The following is a 15,117-nucleotide window of genomic DNA, read 5'->3' on the forward strand; positions in this document are numbered from 1 at the left end:
CTTGTCTATTACAATCACATTTTAGGAAAACCAGCTTGCAATAATTTCCATTTTAAGTCCTGACCTGCACCAGTCTAATACATTTACATCTCATCTGTGCATTACTGTCTCACAAGTTTCTCCGTGACATCCCTTTACATTTTACAGAATGAGATATGCTTTTGGATTCTGCTGACGCTCTGATGCATCCACTTGTTCTTTAGTTGGACATCTGGATGGCACTGTTGCCTTCACCAATCTGGAAAGTGAGTCCAAGAGAGGACTAGGTCCAGTGGCCAAGGTCAGTGGCCCATACAGTGGCCCATACTCCCAACTTATACAAAAGTGATAAAAGCATTGAAGAGCAATAAACATTCTAAATCTAGTTAAGAAGAAATACCAACTCAGAAGCTTACTATACAATAGTGTATTTTATTACTAACAAAACCAATAATAACAAAACTATTGAAAGTGTGTATAAATTTTTCTGTTTACAAATATGACTACAGGAGTGAAGGGTATTTAGTGTGCATTTTCACAAAAGGCATTTCAGATTTTTTTCCATTGTCCTTTTCAGCAGCAAGAATACTATATATATTTTTAAAGGGCAAACTATAAACGAAATGGCACATCCTATTTAAGGCAATAAGTTACAAATGTTAAAAAGCAGAAGACAATATAAGCTGAATAYATTCAATTTTTAAATACATGACTGATAAAACTTTGGTTTACCAGAATTATATTTCCTATTGAATCAACATTTACATGACCTTTATATTATGCAGTTTTGCGTGACTGTTCAAAGCATCACCATGAAAACTGTAAAACTAGAAGGAGTAATTTCTGTGCCTAGTATCAAGATGAATATATYGATTTAAGAGCTGTATTATCATCAGCAACAAATATGCAAGATGCTGAACAGTCTTACAAAATTCATTGACTTTTAGTGTTAGACAAACCGCAAAATCCTAGCTCCAAATTAACTCAATCAATCACACTGACTAGAGCTAGGATTTCTTAAAATTCAAACCGTGAAATTCTTATCCATGTCAAGTAAGTAGTACTTGCTCTTGAAAACAACCCTCTCAATAAAAAGGCTACCTGTATTAAGGTCTATTTGATTTAAAGAAAATATATTGCTATAGCATATAGAAAATTAAATTTTATAGAAAAAGCATTAAGGTTTTAAGTAAAAATATTGTTGAAAAGCCTATATATTAACTCAAAAATTTATTTTCTGCATGATATTTTTCCACAGAATTTTTAAAAATTCAAGTCAGTTGCATAGAAACAAAGGGAAACAGATACACTTTCATTGCAGCTCAGTAGATAAAGTATACTTCCAATTCTATCCTCACGTCTTCAGGTATCTGCTGTGTTTCTCGTCTGGCATGGTGCCCTGGAAATACCACACCAGGATGCGCTTGAAGCATTTTTGGAAGCACTGCTGGATGTGCAGTGTATGGTGCACATCATGTATAAAGGTATTTTCTGTTCTCCTCTGAACTAAATTATGTTGTTGGAATACCACAAGACTGTTGATTTTAGTAATATCTACTGGAAGCACATTATCCTTGTTTGTACAATACATACAAAACAGTAGTTCTTACGCAGTCAGTTATTTACATATTTCTATGTACAAAATAAATCACTGTAATTCCAGATTCCCTTTCATATTCAGTGTAGAAACTACCATAAAAACAATGCTACAATTGATCTCATGATACATGCCTTAAAAGTATTTATACCTTTATCTCTCAATTTTAAGTGATACAGCCTTTTAAAATATAGTTTTAAAAAACAGAATTGTTAAGAAGATCTGAAAAATACCGAAGATGCAGATGGAACTTTATGCCTTGAAAAGTAACACTGCTTTCCATGCATTATTTTAATGCAAGTTATTACAAAGTGTTTTTATTAYTGAGAATAATATTTGTTACTCACATCTCTTTCAAATTACTGCCAGTCAGTCCAGCTGTGTCTTACATAATTTCAGTTTCTATTATTCCTGGATGGGATTAAATACAGTACGTTATTGCTAGTTGTCCCCACTACAGAACTTACATTTCTATAAGTGCAAAACAAGGTACACGTTTTTTTTTTTTTTTTTTTTTTAATAAGGCACAGAATATCAATTATTTCCAGTGTAACACAGAATCCTTATCAGTTTTATAAACTGAAAATGTTCTTATGAAAAATTTCTCTCACTCAAGGGTTTAAACTGTTTCCAGAATCCAACTCTTTTCTAGTGTCTGAAGCTGAGTAGACAAGTAGTGACATGGAACCAGACTGTGAGACATCAGGTATTTGGGAACTGCTGCTTTGTAATGGAAGAGATTCAGTAAAATCATTTTTAGGAGTTATCCTGTAAGTAATTAAAACACATGAAGTCAATTTTAAGCACAATGCATTAGAGTGAAATAAAAAAAATTATAAATGTATTTATAAAATTTGTAAATACATTTTATAATTATAAAATCATAAATAATAATAAAACATAAATCATAAAATATCTGCAGCTATATTCTTTTCAATGCAGTTCCGTATGATCTTTTCAAGCTTAGGAATCACCCCTGTTCTTTTTCAGACTGGTTGTATCCCAGAATGGTTGTATCACAACCATAGATTTCTCTACGCCACTGAATGACATATTTTTCTGAGCTTTGTAGCACTGTACCTTAAATCTATCTTAAAGATCAAGGAACATAAAAACATCTTAAGAGCTAAACCTCTAGCACTTGACATTATATAAAAATAATAATAATAAAAGAATGAGCCCACATGCTAAAGCTACATGATTTGTGAGGCTATATAGAAAAAAATTACAAGAATTACAGAAAATTGCAGAATTACAGTATTCTCTTTTGACAGCTTCTAAGGCTTAACTGTATACTGATTCTTCCAATAAAGAAATAGAAAATACATAGAAATAGAAAAGTACTGATAATATAAGTAAGCAGCACAAAGATTAAGGAGTCTTACCTTCCTTCACCTAGTCTCTTCATACTCTCAGACAAGCTACTCATATCACACGTATTACCTACTTTGCCTCTTTTTTCCACCTGATCGATAGTCAGTTTAGAACTAGATAACATTTGATCTCCATACAAATCGTCACCTTCCTTGACCTTCTGGGTTGATGTTCCATCTGCCTCCACCTCTTTCTCAGAGGTTTCTGGGGATGTTTTAATTTCTGTAACAGTTTCCTGGCTTAAGTAATCATGATTAGTGATTGCTGCTGCAGAAGTTCCATGATTTGTTGTGCCACCTGTACTAGTCCCCATTGACTTAGAAATAACTTTCAATCTGTGCGAACTGGATTTGTAGTGCTTCTTTTTATGCTTAACTTTGGAATTGTGCCTCAGGAAAAATTCACATGATTCTTGCAGTACTCTTCGGCTCTCACTGATTGGACTGAAAGAAAACACAAACGTGTAACTAAGTGAAGAGGATAATTTCAGATAATGTAATATAGTTTCTTATACCAAAAATGTGTAAGAATAGCAATCAATGATGTAATCTGAGTTGAATGTAATGAACATGAGGAAAACAATTATATGTTAACAGAGGGGGAAAGAATCTGATTGTAATGGCTCCAAAGTTATTATGTCTGTGCAACAATTAAAGCCAATTTCTACATTTCTTACTTCAGCAAGCAGGTCCAAAGACTTCAGTGAGTTAATCATCTAAGAAAGGAAAGTAAGATTAGCTCATAAGCAGCTGTATTATTAAATTAAATTTATGTAACATAAACCTTGTTCAAGTGGAAAAAATGGTAGGTATTGCAAAGTTGACATCATAACTTTTTCAGGTATATGATTTTAAAAATAAACATCTGAACAAGAAAAAAATATACAGGAAATGGAAAAGAGGGGAGAGGGAAAGAAGCTAAAAGCTCATCATCAAGGAATGCAGATATAAAACAAAAGGATTTTAGGAATGCTGGCTTGGGAAGCTCAGGAAATTCAAATAAGATCTAGAAATAATTTATAAGCAATAATCTAAAAATAAGCAAGGAATAAAGAAGAAAATGACAACTTCAAGAATATTTTCTGTTTTCTAAGAAGGCAGTCAAAAAGTCATTGCCTATATAAAGTTTCCATAGACTCCAGTGGAATTTTGCCTATGCTCCTATACAGCATTTAAACTCTAAAAAAGAAAGATTGCAAAGAAAACACTTTGATTACCTGAGCTATATATAAGGAAAATGCCTTACAACTAACATTTTCAAGTATATACTTTAAAAGCCAGGAATAATAATAATTGTTCTTACTCTCTTTTGCGGTTTCTGTTGAAGAAATTGGCCCATTCAGAACAGGTCTTTTTACTTCCCACCCAAAAGACTGGAGATATGCCAACAATTAATGTCAGTAGATATTTCATCAGAAACAAAAATATTTCTGGTCTTGCTAATGCCTTTGCCTAGAAGATAATAAAGTTTAATAAATATACAGAAGAACACACACTTATTCATTTATATTTTAAGTGCAGAAAACAAATTATGTGAAAGATGTCCTTTCTCCTTATGGCAGGTATTCTTTGTTCAGGCTTGTACTGCATACAAATGCAAGACATGTAGAGTCAAGTCAGGCCTAGTAAATGTCTGCTTGCAGGCTACAGCTGAATGAAGACAGAGAGGAGATTAGATAGAGGGAGGTATTTTTCTTTTAAATTGGAAAGAAAAGTAATTTTAGAGGCAATAGTATTACTAAGCATGTTCTCCAGTGACAGTTGATATGTGGGAGCTTCATCCTTTCAACTTAAAACAATAAGGGATTGAATTGGAGTTAATCAGATTAGACAGCATCTTCAGGGAGCCACAGGGAACTACATAGCTGTTTTCTGCACTTTATTGCAAAATTAATCCACCTCTTTGCAGAACAAGATCATAGGAGCTAAAACATTTAGCTCTGTAAGAGATTATTATCTTCTCCTCCCATGCTGCAAATTTAATTTATGTTACCTGGCTTATCTGCCAATTCCATCTATGAAAGTCACTATGTTTGGTAGCTAGGTAACATTAGTTACTTAAATGGAAGTTTGTTTTTATTTGATTTTGATCTGATCAATGTAAAAAAAAAAGTCTACAAGCCAGTTCAAGTGAGCCAAGGCTAAGAGCGCAACTTTAAGCTACTCTTAAGCTACTCTGTAAGGACAGATCCAATTAAGCATGTTTTGTGCAACATTCCCTGTTGCTATTTACTCTTTCCAATAGGTTAATTAAAGGATGAGAATACATGTTCTTTGTGCCTTATTATCCTAAGCTGCTGTATTTAAGCACTACAAGACAAGTTAAAAAAAATAAGTAAAAAATAAAAATCTTGTTTTCAACCTTGTTTAATTTTGGCCGTTTATGTTGTGTGGAGCTCAGTTCAAAACCCACTGAAGACAGTGTACTTGTTAAGAACATTAATGAAAGCAAAAACAACSAAGAACGGAGATATGGTATTCTTAGCTTATATTGATTTCAATATARAGAATATAGAGGATGTTTAAGGATGTGGAAGGATCTCTTTTTTAATGGTAGTTTACTGCAGTAAAAACACAGATAAGTGCAAAGCAATGAAAGATGACATAAGAAACCTACAGTTTTCTTAGTGATAGTTTTTTCTTTAATATTTGTGCTTAAGTGGGAGGCACAAATCACTTCTGATTACAGGGAGTTTTATGTATTTACAAAATAAAATTAATCCATAGAGAATACATGTACAGTTTTACTTCAAAAGCCTTTCTGAAGTGGGTTTTTTTTTTAATAGCACCTGTTAAATAAGAACATCTTGGCAATTTAAAGTTTACTTTAAGGTTTTTTTGATGATTTCTTCACATTATTGAAGAACAGCTGGCAAATGACAACTATCATGCAAAAAATATCCTGGATATTTGTTTTGTAATTTCAAACGTCTTGCACTTCTACACTTAAGAAAAAAAGCGACAAGAATGATATTAATCTATGGTTATAAGCACATTTTAAATCCAATTTAGACTCAATTTTCAGGAATCTGTTTTTCAATTTCAACTGAAATTGAAGCAAATTCTCCTTAAGTGCTGTGATACCAAGCTACACAACCAGGCAAGAAAGTACAGAGCAACTGTTTTTAGCAATAGATACTGCATCAAAAGATACACACAACCACTTTTCTCATGAAGTTCAAATATTTTAAGGATTACATAATCTTTTTAGAACTGTGAGTTGAAATTTATTTGCTGAGCATTATCAACTTGATCAGTGGAAAATTTCAAAACAGAAGTATGATACCACCAATTTGGCTTAAAAAGAATTCATCATTGCATGTTTTCAAATTGATTACTTAACCTGAAAATAACCTAATAAACTGCACTGCTAAACAGTGATGCATAAGGATTTTATTTATTTAACATTGCAGTATTAATTATAAAGAAAAGTGCTACTTGCCTGATAAGGACAAGGAATATGGTACTGGTTACAGTGGTCGAAGACCCAAGTTGTTTCCCAGATTTTCCGATTCACCAGTTCATAGACATAACATCCAAGTAGTGCAACAAGTGGCACCAAGTATAACCCACTAAAAACTCCAATTCGAATCATAAATTTCTTTAGTTTCTCTTGGTTCCTGCCATCATGCTGTATGACTTGCCGCACATGATTTAAAGAGATAATACCAGCTAAAAGAAGAGAGAGACCAACAAAAACACAAAGGCACAATGGCAAAAGCACAAAGTACAGAGATGCATCCAGATCATAGAGACCCACAAAACAAACTCCACTGATATTGTCCCCTTCAACTTTGTTCATTGCAAGAAGCATAATGGTTAGAAAACCAGGTATCCCCCATGCAACTGCATGGAACCACATGGCCTTCTGTGCAATAGCTTCACAACTCCATTTTCTTCCTGCAGCAAGGAACCACGTGATTGTAAGAATCACCCACCATATAGTTCCTGCCATGGTGAAAAAATACAAAACCATGAAGAGGACAGTACAGGCTTTGTTTTGAGAACCAAGAACCACCGTTTCACCAATTTCTAACTTATCATCTGCCTTGTTACAGGCAGTTCTATTTCCAAGTAAGAATCCAATAAAGTACATAAGAGACACTATGCTGTAACAGACGGAATAATATATGATTGGTCTCTCTGGGTATCTGAACCTTTTAACATCAATCAGAAAAGTCAGGAATGTGAAAAGAGTAGCACAAAGACAAAAAATTGAAACTATTCCAATGAAGCTTTTTGCAACATCCAATTCATAATTTTTGAAGTACATATTGGGACATGGGGGTGCACACTGATCAATTCCTAGAAAYTTGTAGCCTTGTCCATTGGTAGTGTGTAGGTGTCGTGGACACCAGAATCCGTAATCCCTTCGGGTCTCTCCTGGGGTCTTCTGAGTTCCATGTACATTTGTGGTTACAGCAGCAGGAGCAGTCTCGTCACAATTGACCAGTCTACATAAATTAACAAAACAGAAAATATCTTAATGACCCTTATAATCAACCATAATTTACAATTATTCTTTATAAATATGAAAAGAATTGCTTTTAAGCACTGTTAAATTTTATAGATRATGCAAAATATGACTTTGAGAATATAATCAGATGGCATGTTAAAAATAGCATACTTAAGATTTTCAGTTTAAAAGAACATTCAAATACAGCTATTTAACTACTGCTCTCTGTTGATTTTAGGTGTGAAGCACTTCCTACCTAAATTGCAATTGTTCTTTTATAGYTTCAGTCCACACTAAAATACTACTGTAAATATTTATATATATGTATTTTTWTATATATATATATGTAAAATTTCTATCTGGATAACAATATACCAATGGAGATGCATTGCAAACGATCTAGTCAAAACACAGGTTTCCATCGAGAATAAAGAATGAAGGCTGACAGATCTAGAATTTACTGATGACTAGTGTATGATGCAATGGAATTATCAGGACCCTTTGTAATACTGACTTCAGCAACGTAGTATTACAGTAACACAAAAACTATCTAACTGAAAAAAGACAAGCAAAGAAATAGGTGTAGCAGAAACTGATCAGTATTTTAGCAAATTTTTATAGTTTTATAATGCTCATCTAAAAATTGCTCAAGACTCAGTTGCTTAAGAGTTGAATTGAACAAAATAAGCGATTTTTTTATTTTTTATGATTTTTCAAGGATTAGCCCTGTTGCTGGACAAGTCAAACAGCTAAGCGTTTACTCAGAATGGGATTCTTATTCATATGCATTTTGAGTTTAAGCATATATTTAAAATAACATTTATTGCATTATAGCTTTGAAAGTTAGATTCTCTTACCTCAAAACATGCTTTGTCAAACGCTATAGGGGTCTGTCTGCAATAAATGTGCTGACCTTAAATATTTTTTAGCACAGTTTGACCTAAAAAACTTAAGTTGTTTCACTGCATTATTGTGAATCTAAATAAAGTCAGAATGAAAAATAAGAAAACTGATTTGATAACAGATTCTTTCACTAGCCATGGGACAGACCAGCATGCATAGGAGCAGTGCAAACTTTAGTCATCCAAGTCTTAACAGGCTTTGCGTACTTCTATAGGAATAAGAGCGCGTAACTCAGAATTACAGTTACTGCCCATTGAAGCCCAAGCCTGTGCCAGCCCAACTTATGAGGATTCCCGCAGCTGTATCTTTGCTGTTTTCAGAATATCCTGCATTATATGGACTATTCTGTATGATGTAGGGGGCAGAGATCATTTCACATATAAACAAAACAGGTAAATTTTCAGTAAACACTAGCAGTAATAGAATAAATCAAAGCAAAGACTGCTGTAAAAATGGAATTTAATCAAAAATATAATTCGGAACATATACTGAATAATTGGATTAACTAGTAAGTTTCCTGATTTTTCAAAATAATTCTGGAAGACATTTGCTGCACTGAGTGGCACTGCTACACCGAAGCTCACACCAGATGGAAAAGCTGACACCAGCCTCTAAAAAATCTATAACTCAAGTTTTTCCACAAGGCCGAAGGCAACAGAGTTAATGCCATCTTGTCAGTCACTTGGATATGGATTTCTAGCAGCATCATTGTGCAGGATTACTACTCTTGCTCTCCTGTAGCCCCATCACAAATTAGCAACTGTATGGAGGTTAGACACATGGTTAAGTTTGTAGCCCTTACTCCTTTCTTCTACTTCTTGCCTTTCCGTATGCTAAATAAAAAATACCTGGTCTTAAACATTTATAAGTATCTCCAGATGAAGGTCAGAATCTTAAGAAGAATACAATACAGTGYTTTTAGTGGTTTCCATTTAATATATAGGGTCCATTTTTTTTCCTGAAATGTAGAATTTTCTGTCCTCTCTCTGGAACAAAGATCTGAAATTCTTTGAAAAAAGGTGAAGTCTTTGTGGAAAAGATTTCTGGCATGCAGCACAGGAAAARTAAAAGATTTTATTTGAATGCCTACAAAGCACTAATAACTTAAACAAGCAAATTGAGTGCTTTATGTTTCATTGTTTCATACCAGTAATTATTTTTAAACCCCCTGTGAAGTAGGTATTATTATTGCTAGTTCAGAGATGAGAAAACAGAGTGAAATCTATGCTGTAATGTTTAGTGTTTCATTTAAATGTTAAGAGTATGTAGAAAAAAGCCTCTGCAGGGATCTGAATAGTGAAGAGTATTCGCAGCTGCAGAACTCTGTTGCAGCTGGAATCAAAAGTGGTAAAAGGAAATGCAGGTGATCATTTTAATAATGAAAAAGTCTTAATAAAAATAATACTCCTATACACTCAACACTGGTGTCTTCACTGATGTGGAGGCTACAGCACAATGTTTTTTAACATTTTGTCTCAGATTTCCAATGTAGTCTAGATCAAACATGGTAYGTTTGAAAATACCACCTCCAATATCTGCCATATCAAAAAATACTATACCTGTCACATTCCAGCTCTTCAGGCCATGTGATACCAAAAGTGTCAATCAATTGTTTACAGTCAGAATATACTTTCTCACAGAGGCTTCGACAAGGGTGAATCACGTGAACTTGCTCCAGGCAGGCAGGGACAAAYGCTTTGCACAGAAATGTGTGGATGTCTGGTGAACAGTGAAGATTCATAAGAGTAAGAAAAGGCTTTAGGAAAGAAAAAGACTTTGGTTAGTAATTTTAAAAAGATAATTCAAAGCAGTAAAACTAATTTTCATCACTGTGACTCTCMTTTGTTCTCCTGTAGGTTTAAAGAAATATGAGAATATCATCTGTTCAACAGCTGTAAAAGGGAGCAGATCCTGGTGGTTTGAACATGGAGAAAACAGACTCCCGAGTCCTACTASCATGTCTAGCACGTGCCCAGCTCTGCCATCTTGGCCCATCTCTTAACTATTCAAGTTTGATGTTCCTAATTTGACCAAAATATAAATCTGAAAAGTATCATCAAAGCCTAAGATTTTAAAATCCAGAATATAAGATTAGGCTCCTATGTTCACCAGTCAACTTCTAAATAAGCAGCCTGAGATTTCAGAAAATGTGTCCATCTCTGTAGTTCCTGTTGAAGTTATRTTTTCAGTCTTAAGTGGTGTATCACATTCATCATCTTCCCTGATACTATAGCTTTTTTTGATTAATGCAGTCCAAATATCATTACTACCCATTTTTAACATATTTCAAAAATCTCAGCATGATTGAGAATTTCTCTACCTTTATTACTGAAGGCTAGACAGTGAGTTACTATGTATCCAAACACCCTGGGGGGTTGCTATTTACTTTGTTTTGCCCCCACACCAGGTAACATTTCTACTTCAGTTCGTTACAGCAAAACAAGTGAGTTTAAATCCCATTATAAGGCAAAGGGAATGAAGCCATGGCTGAGGGTGGAAATGAGTCTGCAAAATCATGTCAGCTGAAGTCCTTTTTAACCCAGCTGTTTGACAGAACAATTGACCAGTCGACATAAAAAGCTGTTTGTCTTCTACTTCAGAAAAGGAAACTCCATAYATTGCATTGAAGGTTCAGTTCATGAATCAGAAAAACTAAAACAACATTTAATACACTTTCGAAATGTGCTGATAGAGACGCTGACATTTTAAAAGTAGGCAGATCTTTCAGTACAAAACAACRTGAAAATTCTTATTTATTTATCTGCTGTTAACAGCTGCACACCTCAGTTATTCTAAATTCATCAACCAGTGAATGGCAAAGAAAGGATTAACATCTGAGTCTAGAATAGAATCCCTGATGTTGTCACTTTGTAAATATCCCAAATTAGGTACACACACGTGGCAAGGGCAAGTCTGATTACTGAGCATGCAGTTTAAAAGGAAAGACACTGATAAAATAGCACCATTTCCTCACTCAAAAATGGAATAGCTACAAATCCTCAAGGAACCTCAGCAATAAACACAGGAATGTGAGAGAGAGAGAGAGAGAGAGAGAGAGAGAGAGAGAGAGAGAAGACAAGAGAGAGCAAGAATAACAGAAAAATCCTTTAAGGAAAAACAACAAAAAGGTTTAGCTGGCGCTGTTCTTCAGAGCACTCTGTCTGCACGCTCTACCTGCGAACTCCATCACAGCAAGCGAACAGAAGTCTGTCCCTCCCTTGGACGTCTGCTGGGGATCTACCTTCTCAGGAACCCAAGGCCTGAATATTTTCTTCTGAGAAGTATAGCTCTGGAACTCCACAGGCTGGATTACTTTCTAAATGCTAAACACTACTTCAAAAAAATAAAGGCTGGAGTTCTGGAGTTAGCCAGATGAATTAAATTTCCTTTGTGTAATCATGATGCAATCAGATTTTGATTGCTCCAATATTTACTGTTAGCTCTTTTCCTTCTTGCACTTAGGATAAAATAAACAATAACCTGTATAGCTGTATAGAACTCCTATAGAAATTGAAATTATTTTTGAAGTTCTGTAGAAATAGTTCTTCCTTTTTTTGCCCACAAATCATCTCAGTTAATTTAAAAATTAAAATTAATTGTCTATAGCAACTTTTAAAGTGCTACTCAAACTTTTGCAGACTTCAGTAAAGCAGCACCATTTTCTCTGGAAAGTAGTAATTTTTAAAAAATTATTTTCATATTTATAAAATCAAWTTTATCTACAGAATTTTTTTACTAGATGTTTTGACTAGCATCTAAATTTTTGTATAGCATTATCCAGTGTAACGTAACAAATGAGGCTACATAAGTAATACTTGATACAGAAAGTATAAAGGAAAGAGATACGGAGAGGATAAAGGAAATTGTCTAGCCAAGAAATTCAGGATTCAAGACCAACCTTAAGCATTCAAACAATTTCTGTTACATAAAAAATACTTAAAAAGATAATATATAACAGTAATCACTATGCAACCAATAATACTGCCATAAGTTAGAGGCAGATAATTACTGTGGTTTCCAGAATATGTTTTATAATTTAAAATCAAGTATCTACTTACAAGTATTTCACAGAAATGGAAAATGGTAGGAAGAAGAAAGCTATGCTCAGCTTGTAACATAACCATAGTAGAAATCCAAGGGCTTGGCTTATAAGAATAATTGTTCTACCATCATTCTTTTAGTTTATGCTAAAATATATTTACTTTTTGACGCCCAAAATTAAGAGCAGGAAATCTGGTGTTCTGAACACACAAGCTGGCTTTCTGAGTCACACCAAATGTTTATGCAGCTAAGTATGCTATTCTGATAATAGCTGGCAGCAGGGCACTGTAAGACTAGGACGAGCAGACATCTCCTAGCTTGCAGCAATCAACGGCTTAGGAAGCTTTCTGAGCTGCAGGTTAGAACCAGACCATTGCGTTTAAAGGACACCAACAGACCTTTTTCCCAAGAACGTTTCTAATCTCTTTCTAAACCTTGGTGTAATGCTTAAACCCCTTATAAAATACTACTGCAAAAAGTTCTACTGTATATTTTAACTAGGCACTCTGCAAGAACATACTGTATTTTACTGGCTTATTGTAATTCCTAGTTATCACAACTGAGTTYGTATGTTTTGCCAGCGGTTAACAGATTATTCAGTACTTYTCCTATGCCATTTTGCCTATCTGCCATCATAGTTTTATTGACTATTTTCATATCCCACAAATTATCTCTTCTTTAATCTAGGAGCCTTAGTCTGTTTCATCTGTCCTCATATAGGATCTGTTCTATACTTTTGGTCATTTTTCCTCATTCTCTTGTATGCAAATTGTGTGTGGGTGTGCACACACGCGTGTGTACACAAAAATGTAAGCACGCTTTTAATTTACGTTAGCATAATACTAATATTTTTTCCTACTCCTTTCATAGTACACATTCATCCTATTTATGTTGACTACATTTGAACGCTGACTTCACATTTCCACAGAACTATCCACAGGGACTCCAAAAATTCTTTTCTGAAGGACAGTGGCTAATTTAATACTATGCCAACCTATTATTGGAGTAGTTGAGGTTATTTTTCTCCTACACTCATAACCCTGCATTTACAAACACTAAATCTCATCTATTATTTTATTGTCCAGTTGCATCTATCATGAGACCTCTCTGCAAATCTTCAGTCAATTTTGTATTCTAAGCAAATTCACTATCCATCTCTTTTCCAGGTCATTTATGAATTAGCTGTATACCACAGGTGTCAGCACAGATGATTGTGGAAACCCCTCTAGTCACCTATTTGCTATAGCACCACACTATGAACTAATGATTTCATACTATTATTTGGAGGGCGGGGGAGGAGGAGAAAGGGTAATTTATTCCTATTTTTTCTTCTTGTTTTTTTCCAGGCAAGTATTAGCAAAGAAAACTCCCATTAGGGTATCAACACAGTTTCTTTAAAAACCTTGGGCTATGGACTATGTCAAAATGCTTTTGAAAACCGAAGTACAATAAATTGGCTGAATCATCCTTTTCAACAAACGCATCGAGTCCCTCAAAGWGCTTCTATAGATTTTTATAAACAATGAGTTCCCTCAACCAAAAAAAGCCTCTATAAATATAGAGTTCTGCCTCAAGTACAGGCAAATACAATTTGCAAAATATAAATTTGTTTTCAGAAACTGTCTACTTTTATCATTGAAAAGCATCAGCAGAGGTCATGAATTGTGCTCAGAACACTGTTCATGATTATGCACCTTTAAATGTGGGCTTTAGTTCCAGTTAGACAACTTGGAAATGTTTCATTATAGAAAATTATAGGTCTGCATTTCCTGCTGGACTGTAAAAGCTAAAATAAAAATACCCCAAACAAAGGAAAAGTATTCTCTCCTCCTGCTAGATAGTATGTGAGCAAAAAGAACATAAAACTGAGGCCACAGGCTTGCTGAAAATAAGAATTAGTTGCTTCAAGGCTGCAATATCAGGTATGCTGTCACTGAGCTTAACTGGTCCTACAGCCTAATCCTTCAGCTTTGTTCACTCCAAACACATCAAGCAGTTACAAAAACATGCCAGCCTTCTGTACTGTCTGAGGTTTTGTGTAGCGGACTATCTCAGCTGTGGACTTTACCCTCTCAAGCGAGCTTCCCAGGTGTCCCAATCACTAAACATTTTCTAAGGAACTTGCATGTATGTACATGTGTATGTCTTGAGCATCCAAATCTGAGATTAGACTCACAGATTCATCAAACTGGTAAATCTAGAATCAAGAATCACAGTCCTCTCCTAATGAGAAAACTCAGGACTTGCAGGCAGCACAACTGCACAGAACAGGAGGCTTTTCCAGGAAAGCAGGGCTCTTGGCATATCTCATTAGCAAGCATTACTAGCACAGGAAGGACAGATGCAGATGTCTGCACACTTGGCGATRGCAGTGCTAAAACAGAGCAAAACCAGGCTGCTTTAAAACCACGAATCGAGCCTCACATAGCCAGTGGAAGCCCTAAAATAAGAATTCCTATCTTCTCCTTCTTGCCAATGGAAACAAAACCCAGTAAACATGAGTCAAGCTAGAATACGCTAACAATATACTACCATAACAAACTACCTACTGAGGCCAGTGCAGTGCGAGCCGTTCCAGCGTGTTGTTGAGGCAGAGCACGGGAGGGCCACGGGCTCCGTACAGAAACCTCTTCCAGCACCAAAGAGGACAAACTGACCCTCTTCCCTGAAGTGCACCCTACCCACAGGGGACTGCRAGTAAGGACAGTCACAGGGGAGAACAGCAGCACTAGCCAGCAAGAAATACTGCAGCACTGCACAAAACATCA

General features: G+C 35.0%; 1 protein-coding gene across 1 annotated transcript in view; it reads right to left on the reverse strand.

Moving 5' to 3' along the window:
* Window positions 1-391: 391 nt before the first annotated feature.
* Window positions 392-15,117, reverse strand: part of FZD6 (frizzled class receptor 6) — a 30,225-nt gene continuing 15,499 nt past the window's right edge. Inside the window, exons 2-6 of the mRNA XM_085316314.1 lie at window positions 9,868-10,064; window positions 6,392-7,403; window positions 4,253-4,401; window positions 2,962-3,393; window positions 392-2,344 (exon numbers count right to left, since the gene is read on the reverse strand). Coding sequence (XP_085172440.1) covers window positions 2,188-2,344; window positions 2,962-3,393; window positions 4,253-4,401; window positions 6,392-7,403; window positions 9,868-10,064 — 1,947 coding nt within the window. The 3' untranslated portion in view covers window positions 392-2,187. The remainder of the gene's footprint in view (window positions 2,345-2,961; window positions 3,394-4,252; window positions 4,402-6,391; window positions 7,404-9,867; window positions 10,065-15,117) is intronic.

This window comes from Rhea americana, unplaced genomic scaffold (assembly GCF_003343005.1).
Source record: "Rhea americana isolate MKP2758 unplaced genomic scaffold, rheAme1 scaffold_46, whole genome shotgun sequence".
Classification (NCBI taxonomy): Eukaryota; Metazoa; Chordata; class Aves; order Rheiformes; family Rheidae; genus Rhea; species Rhea americana.